This window comes from Mytilus trossulus, chromosome 10, assembly GCF_036588685.1.
Source record: "Mytilus trossulus isolate FHL-02 chromosome 10, PNRI_Mtr1.1.1.hap1, whole genome shotgun sequence".
In the NCBI taxonomy this organism is placed as follows: domain Eukaryota; kingdom Metazoa; phylum Mollusca; class Bivalvia; order Mytilida; family Mytilidae; genus Mytilus; species Mytilus trossulus.
Window position 1 is genome coordinate 62,099,644 of NC_086382.1, and position 16,992 is coordinate 62,116,635.

Consider the following 16,992-nt stretch of genomic DNA (forward strand, 5'->3'; position numbering starts at 1 on the left):
CCATGAAATGAGGTCGAGGTCAAGTGAAAACTGTCTGACGGCCGTGAGGACCTTGCAAAAATACCAAATATAATTATCCTATTACTTATAATAAGTCAGAGAGAATTCAACATTTCAAAAAATCTGAACTTTTTTTCAAGTGGTCACTGAACAATGAAAATAAGGTCAAGGACATTTGACATGTGACTGACGGAAACTACGTAACATGAGGCATCTATATACAAAGTATGAAGCATCCAGGTCTTTCACCTTCAAAAATATAAAGCTTTTAAAAAGTTAGCTAACACCGCCGCCGTAGCCGCCACTGACAGATCACTATCCCTATGTCGAGCTTTCTGCAACAAAAATTGCAGGCTCGACAAAAAACAAGCCCTCTTTAAAGCTCTTTTAACATTTGCTGGCAATAGGTCAAGTCAAGGTGGTCAGAGTTTCTATAAAAGTACTTTATAAAGTTTCTTCAATCCAATATATTTAAAACATTTATCATTTTTCTGAGGTGCTAAATCAATACAGTGATAATTTATTAAAATCAAATCATTGGGGGATAATGTGCATTTGAATAAAAAACACCTAACTATCTTTATCACTGAAATAAAACAAGTGTATTAAGTTTACACTGCCAACAGATGCTTCTCAAACTGAACATTTACTTCGAGAAACTAAAAAATTATAATGTATATATGATCATTTAAATCATCAACAGTGTTCAAAGATCCAACTTTTTCAAATAGTTAGCAAGTTTTATCAAGTTATTTTGAAACACTTTTTAAGTCCAAAAATGTTTTGTCACATTCCCTGTCTTCCATTAAATTTCCAAACATCCCAAAACAGTTTTTTTCTACAAAACTAGTCATATAGATATTCCTATGATATTCCTTTTCATATTGGATACAAATTTTATCAAGTCTACTGCAGACACTTTTTAGTCAAAGCGTTTTAACTGAGGTACTACACAGGCGTCAAAAGGTGTCAATATGGAGGAAAGGGTAAATCCACATAAGAAATGATATTGTTTTATCTAAATAAAAAACAAACAAACTGTTAGTTTTCTGGTTTGAATTGTTTTATATGGTCATTTCAGGGCTTTTTATAGCTGACTATGCAGTATGGGTTTTTCTCATTGTTGAAGCCCATACTGTGACCTTTAGTTGTTAATTTCTGTATCATTTTAGTTTCCTGTGGACAGTTGTTTCATTGGCAATCATACCAATTCTTCTTTTTTATAAGTCAATATAAATAAACATTTTATTTTCTTCAATTTGACCACTTATATGACAAAAAATAGTCTTCTGCAATCAATAATTAACATCAGATGTGACCAAACATTTCAACAGCAGCAGATTCAAATTGTTCCAATGTCGGCTGTATTTGGTTGCCAAGGAGTTGTTGGTTGATGTCCTGGAGACAGCCTCATTGGACTTTGTACCAGTCCGCATGGATTGTAACCTTCTTGTTGGTTTGCTGGTGTGGGCAGATTTTTAGAAGCTGATTGTCTACCTATCATCTGGAATGATGAAAAATAAGCCATATATGACAATCTTAGAGACATCTTGACTACACATTCAAATAAATGACCTTTTTTCTCCAGAATGATTCATTTTTTAAGAGCTGGTTTACTTTAAACTCTAAGGAGAGAATATATATAAAGAAAAATACCAATAATAATAATTCTTACTTGGTCTCATAAAATTAATTGTTACAGGTAAAAATTTTAATTATTTCATATCAAAAGTTTTAAAATACATTGAAAGATATGTCCATACAATGTATATGGCAACTATTTTAAATTCCTAATACTCATTGTAGAATCTAAGACAAAACAGAATCCCAAATTCTCACAAGTACAATGATTGAATGTTTTTATGTCAGTAATAAGAGTTGACTTTTTGAAGTATTGTATGAATTTTAGTAAATTTGCTATTTCGAAATAAAAAATGGTGCTGTAATTCTAATTTGAAATTTTCATAAATTTTTAGATCTGCTATTAGCTCTTTGTGTATAAATTCAAATTTTGAAAAGAAAAGAAGAGTAAAAACAAGTGAAACTGCGAGCTACTGCTCACTGATGATACCCCCGCCGCAAGTGGATAATATAAATAGTGTAAAAATATGCCAGTGTTCGGTGAACAGGAAGTTGTCGAGTGATGAATCCGAAAACGCATCACACTGTATAGCTGACTTATATAAATCCTGAAACCAAATTTCAGAAATCCTTGTATTGTAGTTCCTGAGAAAAATGTGACGAAAATTTTCAACTTGGCTATCATGTGTAAAATCATACAAGTGTTAGGTAAACAGGAAGTTGTCGAGTGATGAATCTGAAAAGGCATCACACGGTATGGCTGACATATATATTAATGTTGATACCAAATTACAGAAAGGGTGGATGTGTAGTTCCTGAGAAAAATGTGACGAAAGTTTCATGGGATGGACTGACTGACGGACTGACGGACGGACTGACTGACGGACGGACTGACGGACTGACAGAAAGAGGTAAAACAGTATACCCCCCCTTTTTTTTAAAGCGGGGGTATAAAAATCCAAGAATGTGTCCATAGTACAGGTACATGAATGCCCCACTCTCACTATTATTTTCTATGTTCAGTGGACAGTGAAATTTGGGTCAAAACTCCAATTTGGCATTAAAATTAGAAAGATCATATACCATAGGGTACAAAATGATTGGACTTCAACTTCATCAAAAACTACCTTTAAGAATTTTAACCTGAAGCAGGACAGATAGATGAACGAACAGACTCACAGACCAGAAAACATAATGCCTCTCTATGTGGGGCAAAAAAATAAATGTTTTACATATGTTGCCAACTTTTCAATCATTTTTACCTGTTGTCCTATAGGAGATGACTGATTCTTTGGTACAAAATTGTTCAGTAGTGACAACTTTCTTCCAGGCTGAAAACAAGAGCATATATTATCAATTAATATATATTGTACATTTTATAAGGGGACACTTTGAATCTGGGTTACAACTAGATTAGGTCCCTGTTGATTAGTTTTGCGAAGAGTAATTGGTTATCTGTTAATAAAATACAAAAGTTCAATTTTAAACAAAAATCATGTACAAAGAATTTACTTGTTGCGTTATCAAGCTGAAGTTAAGGTTTAATATTCTGCATAAAATCATTCAACTTTATTTTGGACAAAGAAGTTAGAACATGTTAATATAATATGAAACACTAACCCTTCCTTGCCCTGTATCACAAGAATATTTAACATAATACTGTGCATTCATTTCTTTTTGAGGATACTCATTTTTGTTGACTTAGAAAATATGGTGTATTTCTGGATATTTGATTTCATGGTTTTGCCGAAGTCTTTTTTTACAAGCCTTCTGAAAATTGATAATTTGTTGAACATGGAAACTATACCCATGCAAATGTATATTCCAAGAAGTATAATGAATCCACAGAAGTTCATTAAGTTGCAGTACAAAAGACTGAAAACTCATTCAAACTAAACAACTAACTTTAAGTTAGCTCTCAGCTAGGACTTCGTGTGATAAACAGTAATTACCGTTTAGCAGGTTATTTTCGCAGGGTGCTAATTTCTGCTTACTTTTGCAGATTTAACAAAGTTATTAAATTAAATTCTGCCAATATAAAATTGCAGTTGTAAAGGTATTGATAATAGTTTAGATACTGCCAAAATGATAACCGTCAAAATATTTTAGAATACCTTATTAAATGAAATTGTGACATTTTACATCCGAAAAAATAATCGACTATACGGTTAAACAAAAATGATTTAAAATGAAACAATTAGAAAATTAAATCTCCCACAATCAAGGATAACATTCTACTCCAAGACAAGCATTTTGGTATTTTGCTTCATAATGCCTAATCACAAGTTCTTTATAACCTAGAAGATCATGCATGCTGCAAGCTACAATTGTTTCATTTGTTACTCTATACTCTTTCATTTTTAATAATTTCAATCAAACCTCTGCATAAAGGTCATTCTCCTGACCATTGAAAACTGACAGTATAAGAAAGTGACCTTTGAATTGGGGTTCAAAAGGCATAGATATTCCTATAGGAGGATTTGAAGAGGCTGACCTGCTAAGACAGGTCTTTGCTTAATAAACAAGACATTTATAACATTTGTGTATCAATTAAGGTTAAACTAACCAAATTGTTATTGAGGTTATTGTTCAGATCTTTGTCATATGGCTTTTCCAGCTCATTGGTATTAAGTACACTCGAATTAGTTTCTGAAATTAAACATAATCAGAGTGAAAAAGAAAACATAAGCTAGGTTTTCCTGGTTTTTTTTCTAGGAAAAACTGCATAAAAAGTATTAAGTAAGTAAAGTAAGTAAGTAAATGTTTATTATAGTGACATGTGTAATCACATTTCAATAAAGTACAAATATATTACATACACAATAAAATACAACCAACCCATTGGGTCTATAAGTCACTTTCAAATAATAAAACGTAATTCTTTTATCACGGATTTCAAACAAATTAATGAAAAGTAAGATTAAGCTAAATATCAAAATAATTAATTAATAATGAAAAATTCAAACTTATATAAAAAAATGAAGTTATTATAGAAGATCGATTATATAGATATAGGAAGATGTGGTGTGAGTGCCAATGAGACAACTCTCCATGCAAGTAACAATTTAAAAAGTAAACCATAATAGATTAAAGTACGGCCTTCAACACGGAGCCTTGGCTCACACCAAACAACAAGCTATTATACTCATAAAGAAAATATTTAAATATATTTAGTATATTTTCAATTAATTTCATGACATAATCAATAGCGCTACTATTGCGCTATCCATTTTGATGGAGGAAGTTTTGTGTTAGAAATGAACTCTATCAACATTCTATAAAATAACAACTTTCACAGAATACATGTGACTTCTGGTTAGGGTCATGAAATAACTGTTAGACATGAGAAAAGATTATGGAAATTATCTGTATACTAGATTTTTTAATGGACAAATTGAACCCAAAGTAAATATTAATATTGACCATCTAACTAGTTGAACTTCTTGTCCAGGGAAAAGGACAAATTTGCCGTTATTTCAAAGGATAATATCTAATGAAATGAGTCAAAATCCGAGTGAAAACAGGACAATTTTGGAATTTCTGGGTTATTTATTGCGAAGCCTATCATAGTTTTCCACAGATTCACCTACAAGTTACCTGTCGATTTAAACTTTTGTAAGTTCTATTGTCCCATCTAACAAATACAACACCTTTTGTTCTCTGTTTAATTTATTCAATGGGACCTTTAAATTTCTTGCAAGAGAAATCTACCACTCACTGATTAATTTACCTGAACAAAAAATTGAACTGTCAATGATGGAAATACATGTACAAATAAGTAATTATAAAACTGCATGTGATGTTTTATTTATTCAATCAATAAAAAAAAAATTAAAAGTTGTTTTCTGATCAAATTTCAACATTTTACCTATTAAAATTTGCTACTTTTTAGTCTGTTCACTAATAAAAACTTAAAAGGATAATGTTTAAATAAAGGTCTTCATAAATGTATTCTTTATAACTGAAGAACCATGAAAAACATGCAGATTCTTTGAAACATAAATGCATGCAGTACTTTACAAAAACTTTTTATAATTAAATCAGTGCTTATATTGAACAGATTGAATATATAATATTGATATTGAATACATACTGTATCACATGCAGTTTATGTGAGTTTATACATGTATTTCAATCAACAAAGAAGATATTTTTTTGTTCAGGCAAATTAATCAATGAGTGATAGATTTCTCCTAGAAGAAATTTAAATGTCCAAGTGAATAAACTACACAGAGAACAATACCTGTTGTATTGATTCAATGGGACAGGTAAACTTGCAGAAGTTTAACTACCTTGGTAAAGAGCAGACGACTCTGTGGAAAACTTTCATTTGGTTCGCTATAATACTGAAATTCAGCTAAAAAAAGTTTGTACATGTTATGACCTGAGATTTCATTCTTGAATGCAGGTCATGACCTGTATTTTTATTGTCATAGGTTGACAGGTATGCAGGCTGGTGTGTGCTTGCTCAAAAGTATATTTCAATAATTCTAGGTTATTTTTTGCTGTTGAGAATCAAGACAGATGAAATTATTAATCAGTTTACTGTTACTCACTTTTTGGACTGGTTTCAGGAGATTCCTCTGTAAAACTTGTCTGGGTTATTAGTCGTGTCTTTGTGACCTGATGTGAACATATATATAAAATGATTTTTTTAAAATTAATCTGAAATATAGCCTATGTGTAACCGACATAAAATCATTACACTCCAATAAATATTGTAGGTATGCGTGCACTTACAATACTAATTTTCTAAAATATTTACATTTCAAAAGAGCATAACTTAAGAAAACAAAACAAAAATCAAATTGACTCTCAAACAAAGATATTGCAAATGTTAACCTTTGACATCAGTCTCATTTAATCGCTCCTAAGAAATGTAGGTCAAGAGCAGTTACAATGCTGATTTTTCCATATTATTAAAGGACAAAAGTCCCTAAAATATTCTATTGACTAATGATTTACAACTATTTGCTGTAAGTTATGGATTTTTAATATTAAGAAATTAGCACACAAGAGTGTACATACAAAATGGATTTACTATGCAATCGACAATTTTCAAAAAAAATTGATTGGTGTTAAATTTCAAACTCGCATATGTTACTGGTGTGAATATTTGACATGTGTTGCATCAAATTAGGAAGAGAAGTGTAGGTGTTTGAGAGCTTACAATTTTGATTTTCCAATTTTTTTGAACTTCCATATGCATGGGTAACAGGGAGCCAAAAAATAATCATCCCTGATGTTTAAACTCATCCAAGATATTACTGATATTTGCCTTTGAAATCTAGTTTTAAGTTCAATTCGAAATGTTGGTTAAAGTGTGCTTTCAATGTCAGTTTCTTTTAATATACATTTTCAAGGGGCATAACTCTCATAAAAATAATTGTTTTGGCCTGATTTTTAAACACATCTTTGAATATTGTTGAAATTACATAAATGGTCCAAGGACACAGTTATCAACCTTTGGTTTTTGTTGTCTACAAATATAGTCCCTAGTGTAAACAGTGTATAACTTGCATGTTTTATTTGATACACTTTCCCAAGTTATTTCTTGATATTAAATGCATGAAATATTAAGTAGGGGAATGTAATTCCATGTCAAAATTTGGGTGCTGAATTTTTATGTTAAGTAGTGATTTGGTCCAGTTCAAAAAGGTCAAACTTTATCACTTCTGAAGCTGTCAAATTGAATTTTACACCCCCTTAACACAGAATTGTCAATGTTTTGAGTTAGAGCTGGTAGAAGTTCCTATAATTTTGATATTATTTGTCTCACTGGTAGTACACTACACTGTAAAAATCTTTTTGAGAAAGAGCAGGTGCAATTTTTTAATTTAAATTTATTGTCTAAAGAAAATGCACTACGAAATAACTGTGTTCTCAGGCCAAATATTACATATTTTTTTTAAATAAGATTTATAATGTGAACAACAAGTGTGAAAGCATACACAATAACAGATTTGCATCAGCATTTTCAGTTCCTCCAGCATCTTGAATGTGACTTACAACAGAATTTTCATTAGCCATGTTCAGCTCCAGTTTTTAGCACATTTTTTTTGTGATGTTTTTTTTCTTACACAAAGTTATTGGACATAAGGGCCTTTGCAATCTTTTTTAAAATCAAGACAAAAAGTATTGATGGTTTAAAACAAAACATTGTTTCTTACTTAATTAAGGTAAATGAAAATGTTTCATTATACATGTAGCATTATTTCAAATTTATTTAGTAATCTGTGGTGTATTAACCACAGAATTATCTTTGTTGTCATACACTTTTCATCTGCAATAAATGAAATATTTAATTCTTTTTACTATGCAAGTAAATTGACTAAAACTAGAGTATATAAAAAAGATGTGGTATGATTGCCAATGAGACAACTATCCACAAAATACCAAAATGACACAAACATTAACAACTATAGGTCACCGTACGGCCTTCAACAATGAGCAAAGCCCATACCGCATAGTCAGCTATAAAAGGCCCCGATAAGACAATGTAAAACAATTCAAACAAGAAAACAAACGGCCTTATTTATGTAAAAAAAATGAATGAGAAACAAATATGTAACACATAAAAAAATGACAACCACTGAATTCCAGGCTCCTGACTTGGGACAGGCACATACATACATAATGTGGCTGGGTTAAACATGTTAGCGGGATCCCAACCCTCCCCCTAACCTGGGACAGTGGTATAACAGTACAACATAAGAATGAACTATACAAATCAGTTGAAAAAGGCTTAACTCATCAGATGGACAAAAAAGTGGACGTGGTATGTCTGTCTATAAAATCAGCTATTTATATGTAGCTCCTAAATTAAAATAAAAATGAATAAAGTTACTTACCGTGTTTGAAAAGGAGTCAAAACGAGAAGTTTTTTTCTTCTTATTACGGTGTTTAATTGCCTCATTCACCTTTAAACATAAAAACAAATATTTTAGGTTATGACTTTTTTATGAATTGTATACAAATAGTAAAAATCTAGCAAGTTTATCAATTGATTGTTTGGTGTTTAACACCACTTTCAACACTATTGTGCCATTTCATAATTCAGTTTTTTGTTGTTGGAGGAAGCAAGAGTCCCATGATGGACCTTCTGTATGAACTGACAATCCTAGTCAAATAAAATTTGAGTCGAGTCCACCTATCCTGTGCTGGATTCGAACTCATAATCTCAGACAGGCTAGTGATACAGTAGTTTGACTATTTAGACCACTCATCCACTGAGGCCTCCTAAATCCCTGATGGAAGTCGGACTTGTGTTAAGGGAGATAACTCAACATCAGTAATGTGTTTATAATTAAGTCAGTGTCTTTGTTGCTTGTTTTAGCATCATGTGAAACAGAACATAAAAAATGTGTTTCTTGGAAGCTTAAAATGTATTATGTGAAAATGGTTCTCAAAAAAGTACCATGATTTTTTTAGGAGATAATTATAACCCAAAACTAAGGACTGTCATTTTCATATGCCATGTTTCCCTAAACTTATGATGTTGGCTTATATCAAAAAGATTGAAATTAAATTTCATAAACAATTAAATATTCTAGTAAAAGCTGTGAATTACTATTCCATCTAGAAAAAAATCCTTCTGTGTTCATCTGGAGCATCCAAAAGCACCTTTAATTCTAGTCTGTGTAGTATAACTTAGTAAAAATTTTTGTTTCTGTTTTGTACTAAAGCAATTGTGTTTTCTTACTGTTATATGGTCTAAGCTGTCCATTAAGTCACACAGTTTTCATTATTATCAATCTTCTGATGTACCCTCATTAATAATGAGACTTTCTATATTACTTTATTTATAGGCTTACCCGTTTGTCCATTAGGCAGTGAAATATGAAAATAAAAAATCCCTGTAAAAGAAAAATTATTAAATTAAATGCAGGATTTACTTAATAATAAATACACATAAATGTAAACAATAAATGCGTTATATTGAATATAAATTGTCAAACTTCTTTGCTGTTTTTAACATATTTGTAAATGTCATCAAAAGGGAATGAATTGTCTCCCTTTGACTACACTTTTATATCGAAATTAAAATAAAGTTCAAAGTGACTTCTAAATAAATGTTTATTTCCCATGAACAAAAATACAGGAGCCACAGGTGAAGCAGGAGTTGTTGAACCCTTTCAGAGCATCTGAGTTCACATCTGCTATTTGAGGAGGTTCGTATACATTTCTGTGTAGTGTCTTGAGGACTTATAATCTAAGCTACTCATATTTTTTCATTTTGTGAGTGTATTGTGTTCCTTTCACTTGTGGCTTTTGATTACCCCTTTGTATCTGCTTATTTTTGTTTTTTACCATCATATTATTCTTTTAAATTTAAAATGATCAGTAAATACCTGTAAGGAGTTGAATATTGCAAAAAGATATTGGAATGCTACCAAATCTTTTGACATAGATAATACGCCAAAAACCCATGTGACACCAAACAAAGGAGCCAATACACAAATGCTTCTTGCACCAGTTCTACAAAAAATAAATTTGTACTGTTGTAATATATATAAAAAGTATCTGAAAATTACTTTTTGATATTATGTAATTCAAATTTTTTTTTCATTGACCTCCATTTTCAAGGTCTAACTGGTTGACTTTCTTAACCAAATTGAAATCCATGGTACATACAAGTCCTAATTAATCATATTAGAGATGGTTACGATTAATTGAGCAAGACAAATGACTCCCCTTTAGTCTTATATCACTCATAATATCAATTCAATCTAAGTATCAGTAATATTATGTTCTACTGGGGACACCTGCATCATCATAACAACTTTTATTCTTATTTTTTTTTAATTTTAATTTTTAGTTTTAAAATTGGGGTGATTTAAAGTCGTAATTAAATAGTATTTTGCATTCAACTTCATGACATTGTTTAATTGAGTTGATGCTTATTGTTTAACACTGTGTTGAGTGTTTTGATTATATTTTTTACTCTTTTCATATTTTTTTTGTTTCTAATTCTTTACTTTAGTTATGATTTTAATGTTCCATATGATTTCTATTTATAGATAATATCATTAAATCAAACTACTTCATACTAAATACAATATCTACTCTTGAAATCCACTTTTTCATATTATGTATGTGCTGACATTTAGGTACAAACACTTACTTTGTTTTTTCTAGTGTTGATTTGGATTGATTTGATCTGCCAGCTTTACTACCCATACTCCTAAACAATGTCCTTATGACTAAAGCTAGTATAACAAGATTCACCTGAAAAGAAATTTAAAAACCACTGCTAACAGTAAGGAATTTAATAATTTATACAGAAGCCTTAATCAACTTATAGGTTTGACAATATTAATGCCTCGGACATTGATTCTGCAGCACTCCAACTAAAATTTTCAAAAACATATTTTTAGTCCAAGGACTGTGTTTAAAATTTCCAAGAACTGTCAGGCAAATTGAACAAATTTCAAATTCAATATGTAATTCATTATTATGCACTATTGTTCCAAAAAATAAGACAGATATCTGCACACATAATGATTAAAGTCCAGACAACTGTTTGAATGGACCAACATGGGTAACACTATATACCAGGCCTATTCATGGCAGGGGCATACAAAAAGAAAATAGGGCTTTCAATGATGATACATGTATTGACAGAATAGTGACAGATTTATTTTAACTCTTCCCTTTTTTTTTTCATTATCAAGAAATCATAATATTTTAAACACAAAGACATGGGTAAAACACTTGGTCAATAAATAAAAGAAAGACTCAGTTTACTTAAATACAATTCTCATACTTACCAATACTATAACTAAAGCAGGTCCTATGAATGCCCATATCAGTCCTTTATCTACAGACAGCCAGCACCTGAAAAGACATTATACACATTGTAGGAAGTAACAATACAAGTGAAAATGTGAGCTAAAGCTCACTGATGATACCCATGCAGCAAGTGGATAATTTTAATTAGCACATACTTACAACTTCTCGTCCAATCAAATTGCTTGAATTTGCCTTCTAATTTTCATAGTACATACTTTTCCGTGTACTAAGTAACTACGCATGAATGACCACAAGGGTAGGATTTCATTGTATTGTAATCAAGATATTAAAACAAAAAATGCTACTGGCTATTTGAAATAAATTCTGTGTTCTAAATAGTTTGTAATTATTTTTCAAACAGATTTTTAACATCCTACTAATCAATCTCTTGATGTAAACTTTGTTTTGACAATTAAAAAAGTTTCTTTCATTAAAATAAAGAGTAATAATTATGGTGCTTTATACCTTTATTAAAGTACAACTCAATCTAAAATTTGTATTACTTTATCTTCCATGCAATGACTTTGTACAAAAAAAGAGTCAACCATGAATCTTTTGAAGGGAAATTATTAATGAAGCAATTTGATATATTTAGTCATAAATTGGTCGATAATTGGTTGCCTAATGTCCAGTGACAAATATTTCATGCATATAAACTATTCACTAGACTACCTATGGGTAAATACCAGGGGCAGATCCAGCCATTTTAAAAAAGTGTTTCATCCAAAGATGTGGGAGGGGGGTACAACTATTTGTACTTATTCAAAGATCTTATTTCAAGATAGTTTTAGGTTTTATGTGAAATTAAAAAAAAAGGTTTTTAAGAATGTAAAGCTTTCATTGCAATTTAAGAATTGTCTGCTCTTGGTCAATTCATTTTGTCATCTTTCCATGTAAATAAGTACATGTATAGTAAAACAACGCTTTATATCAATAAACATACTTACACCAGCAGCTACCTTCTTTACATTCTGAAGTCATGGGCCTTTTGAAATCCTATTTTTACAATGATAGTAGAGTGAGTAGATTTACAAAACTATGTAAATAAGCTACATCCCGTCAGCCAAAACATATCAATTAGACTAATTACAGGATTACTCAAGTTGTAAATATGTGCTAAATTGGATATTGTATAGAAAGGTATATACTATGAAAATAAGATCTTGGGGCACAGCCCCGCGCTCTAATTTTCATAGTATATACCTTTCTATACAATAACCGAGACTAGTGTAAAAATATGTGATAATTTTAATAGTGTAAAAATATTTAAGTGTTTGGTAAACAGATAGTTGTTCAGTGATGAATCTGAAAACACATCACAGGGTATAGCTGATTACATAAAACCTGAAACCAAATTTCAGAAATCATTACGATGCAGTTCCTGAGAAAAATTAGACGAAAATATTCAAGGGAAGGTAGGACTGACGGACAAACAGAGGTAAAACAGTATACCCCCTTTTTTAAGGCAGGGTTAAAAACAATATACTTAAATAAATTTCTTAATTTATAAATTGGTATTTTTTAGTCAAGGTTGTCCTAATAAACTAGTATTTAATTTGTATTAATATTTAATATCTAATAATTATTAATTAAACAAGCATTAATAATATTTTGTTTTACTACAAGTTATATTATATAAAAAATGGAAGCACTTTTGATAAATTTTGACAGAAATTTCAATGTAACAATAGGTATGACTGTTGGACTGCTGATTATAGTGAATTAATTTGATTGGTTTTTAGCTTATCTCAACTAATAGATTCCTCCGAAATTGATGATTCAAGATTAAAATGTTTTACAGAAGTAAATGACAATTGAAAATTGTTGAGCAAAAAATCATTTAGTCTGGCGTATATACTAAATTGAGTCCTGGTATCTATGATGAGTTTATTAGCATCAACAGAACTTCATCATGTTGCATATTTGTATTTTTTATATTCAACTTGACCTACTCTGGGATGAGGCTGGTATTTTCCCCAAAAATGTATCTTTATACCAAGTATTGTACTGTAGTCCATTAAACAATAAGACTTGAAGTAATAAATAATATAGAATAGTAGTCATTAAAGGTTGAAATGAATCCATTCACTCAGCAATTCGACTGCAGACCACTTAAAATTGCTGGAAACTGATCTCAAACTTTTTACTTAACTACTATAAATAAGACACTTATATAACTTTCAGTGATTGGATAAAAGACAAACTTACACATCTGAATCACCATATCCTTCTAATTGTGTTGCTCCCATAGATATACCAACAATCACTGCTGGAACAACTGAAAGCATTTACATATGTATAAATATGATTTTATTTATAACTTTTACTTACTCCTTTAATGCATTTTGATTATTATTAATACATATTAGTTGCATAGAAGGTTTTCTTCTCACCATTATTAATAAAGCCCATCCTAACCATGCTTTATCTTTCTTCTTTCTTGTTTTCTATATAGAATTGTTTTACATTTGTCCATTTGGGGCCTATAATATAGGTTGCTGCTCAGTGTGATCCAAGGATCAATGTTGAAGGCTGTCATTGACACTCATACCACATCTTCATATTTCTTTTATGATAAGCTTTCCAGGTGGTTGCTTTATTCTGCTGATAATATCAACAGCCTAGTCGTAATATTTATTTGACAGAGATTTTTTAAAGTTTTGAAACTAAAATACTTTAGACAATCATTTCAGTATTACTTTTGGTCAACATAAGTTTTGTTTTTTTAGAGAGGAAAACACAGTGCCAGTCTGATTCCATTGTTTTAATTTTGAGTGCTATTGGGTTTGAAGGGCTACAAAACATCTTATTTCCTAATTCTTGATAAATGTTCATGATGTGTCTATATGACTACAAGCTCCCTAATTTTTCTTATTAAGTGAATCATGAAATCATGAAAAAGGTAACATTCTAGTGAACAATGAACGTATGTAATAATGTCAAAGCTGATTGAACCACAACTTCATTGTTAAAAGCTACCTTGAACAATTTTTTTTATCTGAGATGGAATAAAGGTATTTACACTTTTGGTATTTAGCTGAATTTTGTCTCCAAATGACCTTTGATTGCCTCCGAATAGCCTTTTGACGTCAAGCAACTATCTTTTCTTTATTGTGACGTCAAATTTTTGTTTAATTGTTATGTCAAACTTTACGGGAACCTGTGTGATTCTACGTAATGGCTGACAAATTTGCATACCAGTGTAAAAACGTCTATTGATAGACACAAAGACAGAAAACATTATTCCCCCTTCTATTGTAAGTACAGCTTTAAAATCTTAATTTAGATACTGCTTACCCCAGCAGCTTGGTATCAACCATTTCACTCTAGACTTTGTTGGTAATATATAAAGAACTTGGATTCCAATTTCTATAGCCATGGCGGACATCGAAGTAAAATCCACCAGGAAAATATAGTGTAGTAACACAGCAATTGTTACACACAATCCCTGTATAAAAAATGGCATATTTATATGATAATGTAAACTATGTATTGGTTCTTTTGTCATATAGCTCTTCAACGGTTTGGGTACATTTACAACTTCAGATTTCAAATGTTTGGCTTTGAGTGTTGATGAAAGTAAATCCAGAAAAGCCCTTCGACACACAGAAATATTAAATGTGTTGTTTTCAATATTTTATACACAGTTGCTGTATATTTATCCCACAGCAATGTAAACAAGTGAAACTGTGAGCTACTGCTCACTGATGAAACCCCCGCCGCAAGTGGATAATATTAATAGTGTAAAAATATGCAAGTGTTCAGTAAACAGGAAGTCGTCGAGTAATGAATCTGAAAACGCATCACACAGTATAGCTGACTTATATAAATCCTGAAACCAAATTTCAGAAATCCTTGTATTGTAGTTCCTGAGAAAAATATGACGAACATTTTCAACTTGGCTATCATGTGTAAAATCATACAAGTGTTTGGTAAACAGGAAGTTGTCAAGTGATCAATCTGAAAACTCATCACACAGTATAGCTGACTTAGATAAACTCTGAAACCAAATTTCAGAAATCCTTGTATTGTAGTTCCTGTGAAAAATGCGATGAAAAATATTCATGGGACGGTTGGAATGAAACAGTAAACCCCCCTTTTTTAAAGTGGGGGTATAATTATGTATTTTTGTTTGGATTTCAGATGATCGTCTGCATTGAATTCATGCATAATTTAAGGACTGCTCTGGTCAACAATTCAGAGCTTGGTATGCTGTTTGGTAGTTTTTGGTGACTTTGTGTTGTTGGGTTACTGTCTCAATGTTTGTAATGTCTTTTAATTTTATTTTCACAGACTCATTAAACATTTATAATAAGCTGTATATAGTATTTGTAAGTGTACTTTCATTCAGGTGGGTAGAAATTCAGGTAAATTATATGCAGAAGCGCCATATTTCTGTAATTATTCTGTTGGCTAAAATAAATTTGTCAGGTAATTTGTACATATTATTTCTTCCAGAAGCAAAGAGTACACTGCTGGATAATATTGGCCATTACATATTTACTCTGTTAACATCAAATGGATATCAGTATACATCCTTTAACATCAAATGCTGAACTACTACGAATGTCACACAATACAGTGCTGTGAATGTCAAGGTCAGAATTAATTTCATAGATTTTGCATAGTTTTATCACAATTTTTTAAGCTTCAGCTGGTCATATGTTCATACATCTTCTCATGTTGAACACTGTATGCTGCTCACTATAGATGTCTTTTGGTTGTAGTGTTTAGTTGCTGTCTGACTGATGTTTATGCCACATCTTCTTTTTTTTCTATATATGCTAAAGTTGAAAACACATTTTTTCCCCCAAAAAACAACAAAATAAAATAAATGCCTGTTTACGGCTTTATATAATACAATGACTCCTAGATAAAACAATTGTTTGGGTTTAGTTAAATGTGTTGTTGACATTCTCAATGACATTTACCTTTCTTCATTCAGATCAATTATTAAAGTAACATACCCTTATGTCTGATAATGGTGCCCACAAGCATAGGAACAAAGCATAAGAAAGTATCAATGCTATACATAAGTTCACCAGGATTTTTGCTTTATCTGATCTGATTCGACTGAAACATATTAACAAACATTTTAATTTTTAAAAAAAATACTCAATATATATTTTCATTGCCAAACATGCAGATTCTCTGTTACATTTATATTACAGACAACATCACTTAAATCATTTAAATGTTTTAATTATCATAGTAATTAAACAAGTTTTATCAAGAGTTTTGTTTGTATTTGCTCATTATAAACAATTACATCAAGTAAAACATATAAGATAAGGTCTTCGTTATACAAATATGAAGATGTGGTACATGTATAATTCTCCACCAGAGATCAAATGATGTAGCAGTGAACAATTATAGGTCACAATTTGCTACACTGTATTAAGCTATATTTACTGTATATCAACATATTCTTAAAACATACCGCCAATTTCTAAAGTATAATGTAAGAGTTATAGCCAAAAACAGGATAGATATACCACAACCAGCTGCTGATATATAACTTAAGGATTTCTCATGTCCAGTCTCCTAAAAAATAAAACAAGTTTTGAATGTTTTACTATTTAGGAATAATTAACTTCTGACTTAAAGTTCCGTCAAATA

At 30.8% G+C, this 16,992-nt stretch overlaps 1 protein-coding gene across 1 annotated transcript in view; it reads right to left on the minus strand.

The window, feature by feature from the left end:
* Nucleotides 1–1,263: 1,263 nt before the first annotated feature.
* Nucleotides 1,264–16,992, minus strand: part of LOC134688340 (uncharacterized) — a 207,478-nt gene continuing 191,749 nt past the window's right edge. Inside the window, exons 41-53 of the mRNA XM_063548958.1 lie at nt 16,814–16,917; nt 16,341–16,446; nt 14,671–14,821; nt 13,582–13,651; nt 11,352–11,418; nt 10,706–10,809; nt 9,933–10,059; nt 9,396–9,437; nt 8,433–8,501; nt 6,138–6,204; nt 4,148–4,230; nt 2,844–2,912; nt 1,264–1,504 (exon numbers count right to left, since the gene is read on the minus strand). Coding sequence (XP_063405028.1) covers nt 1,343–1,504; nt 2,844–2,912; nt 4,148–4,230; nt 6,138–6,204; nt 8,433–8,501; nt 9,396–9,437; nt 9,933–10,059; nt 10,706–10,809; nt 11,352–11,418; nt 13,582–13,651; nt 14,671–14,821; nt 16,341–16,446; nt 16,814–16,917 — 1,221 coding nt within the window. The 3' untranslated portion in view covers nt 1,264–1,342. The remainder of the gene's footprint in view (nt 1,505–2,843; nt 2,913–4,147; nt 4,231–6,137; nt 6,205–8,432; nt 8,502–9,395; nt 9,438–9,932; nt 10,060–10,705; nt 10,810–11,351; nt 11,419–13,581; nt 13,652–14,670; nt 14,822–16,340; nt 16,447–16,813; nt 16,918–16,992) is intronic.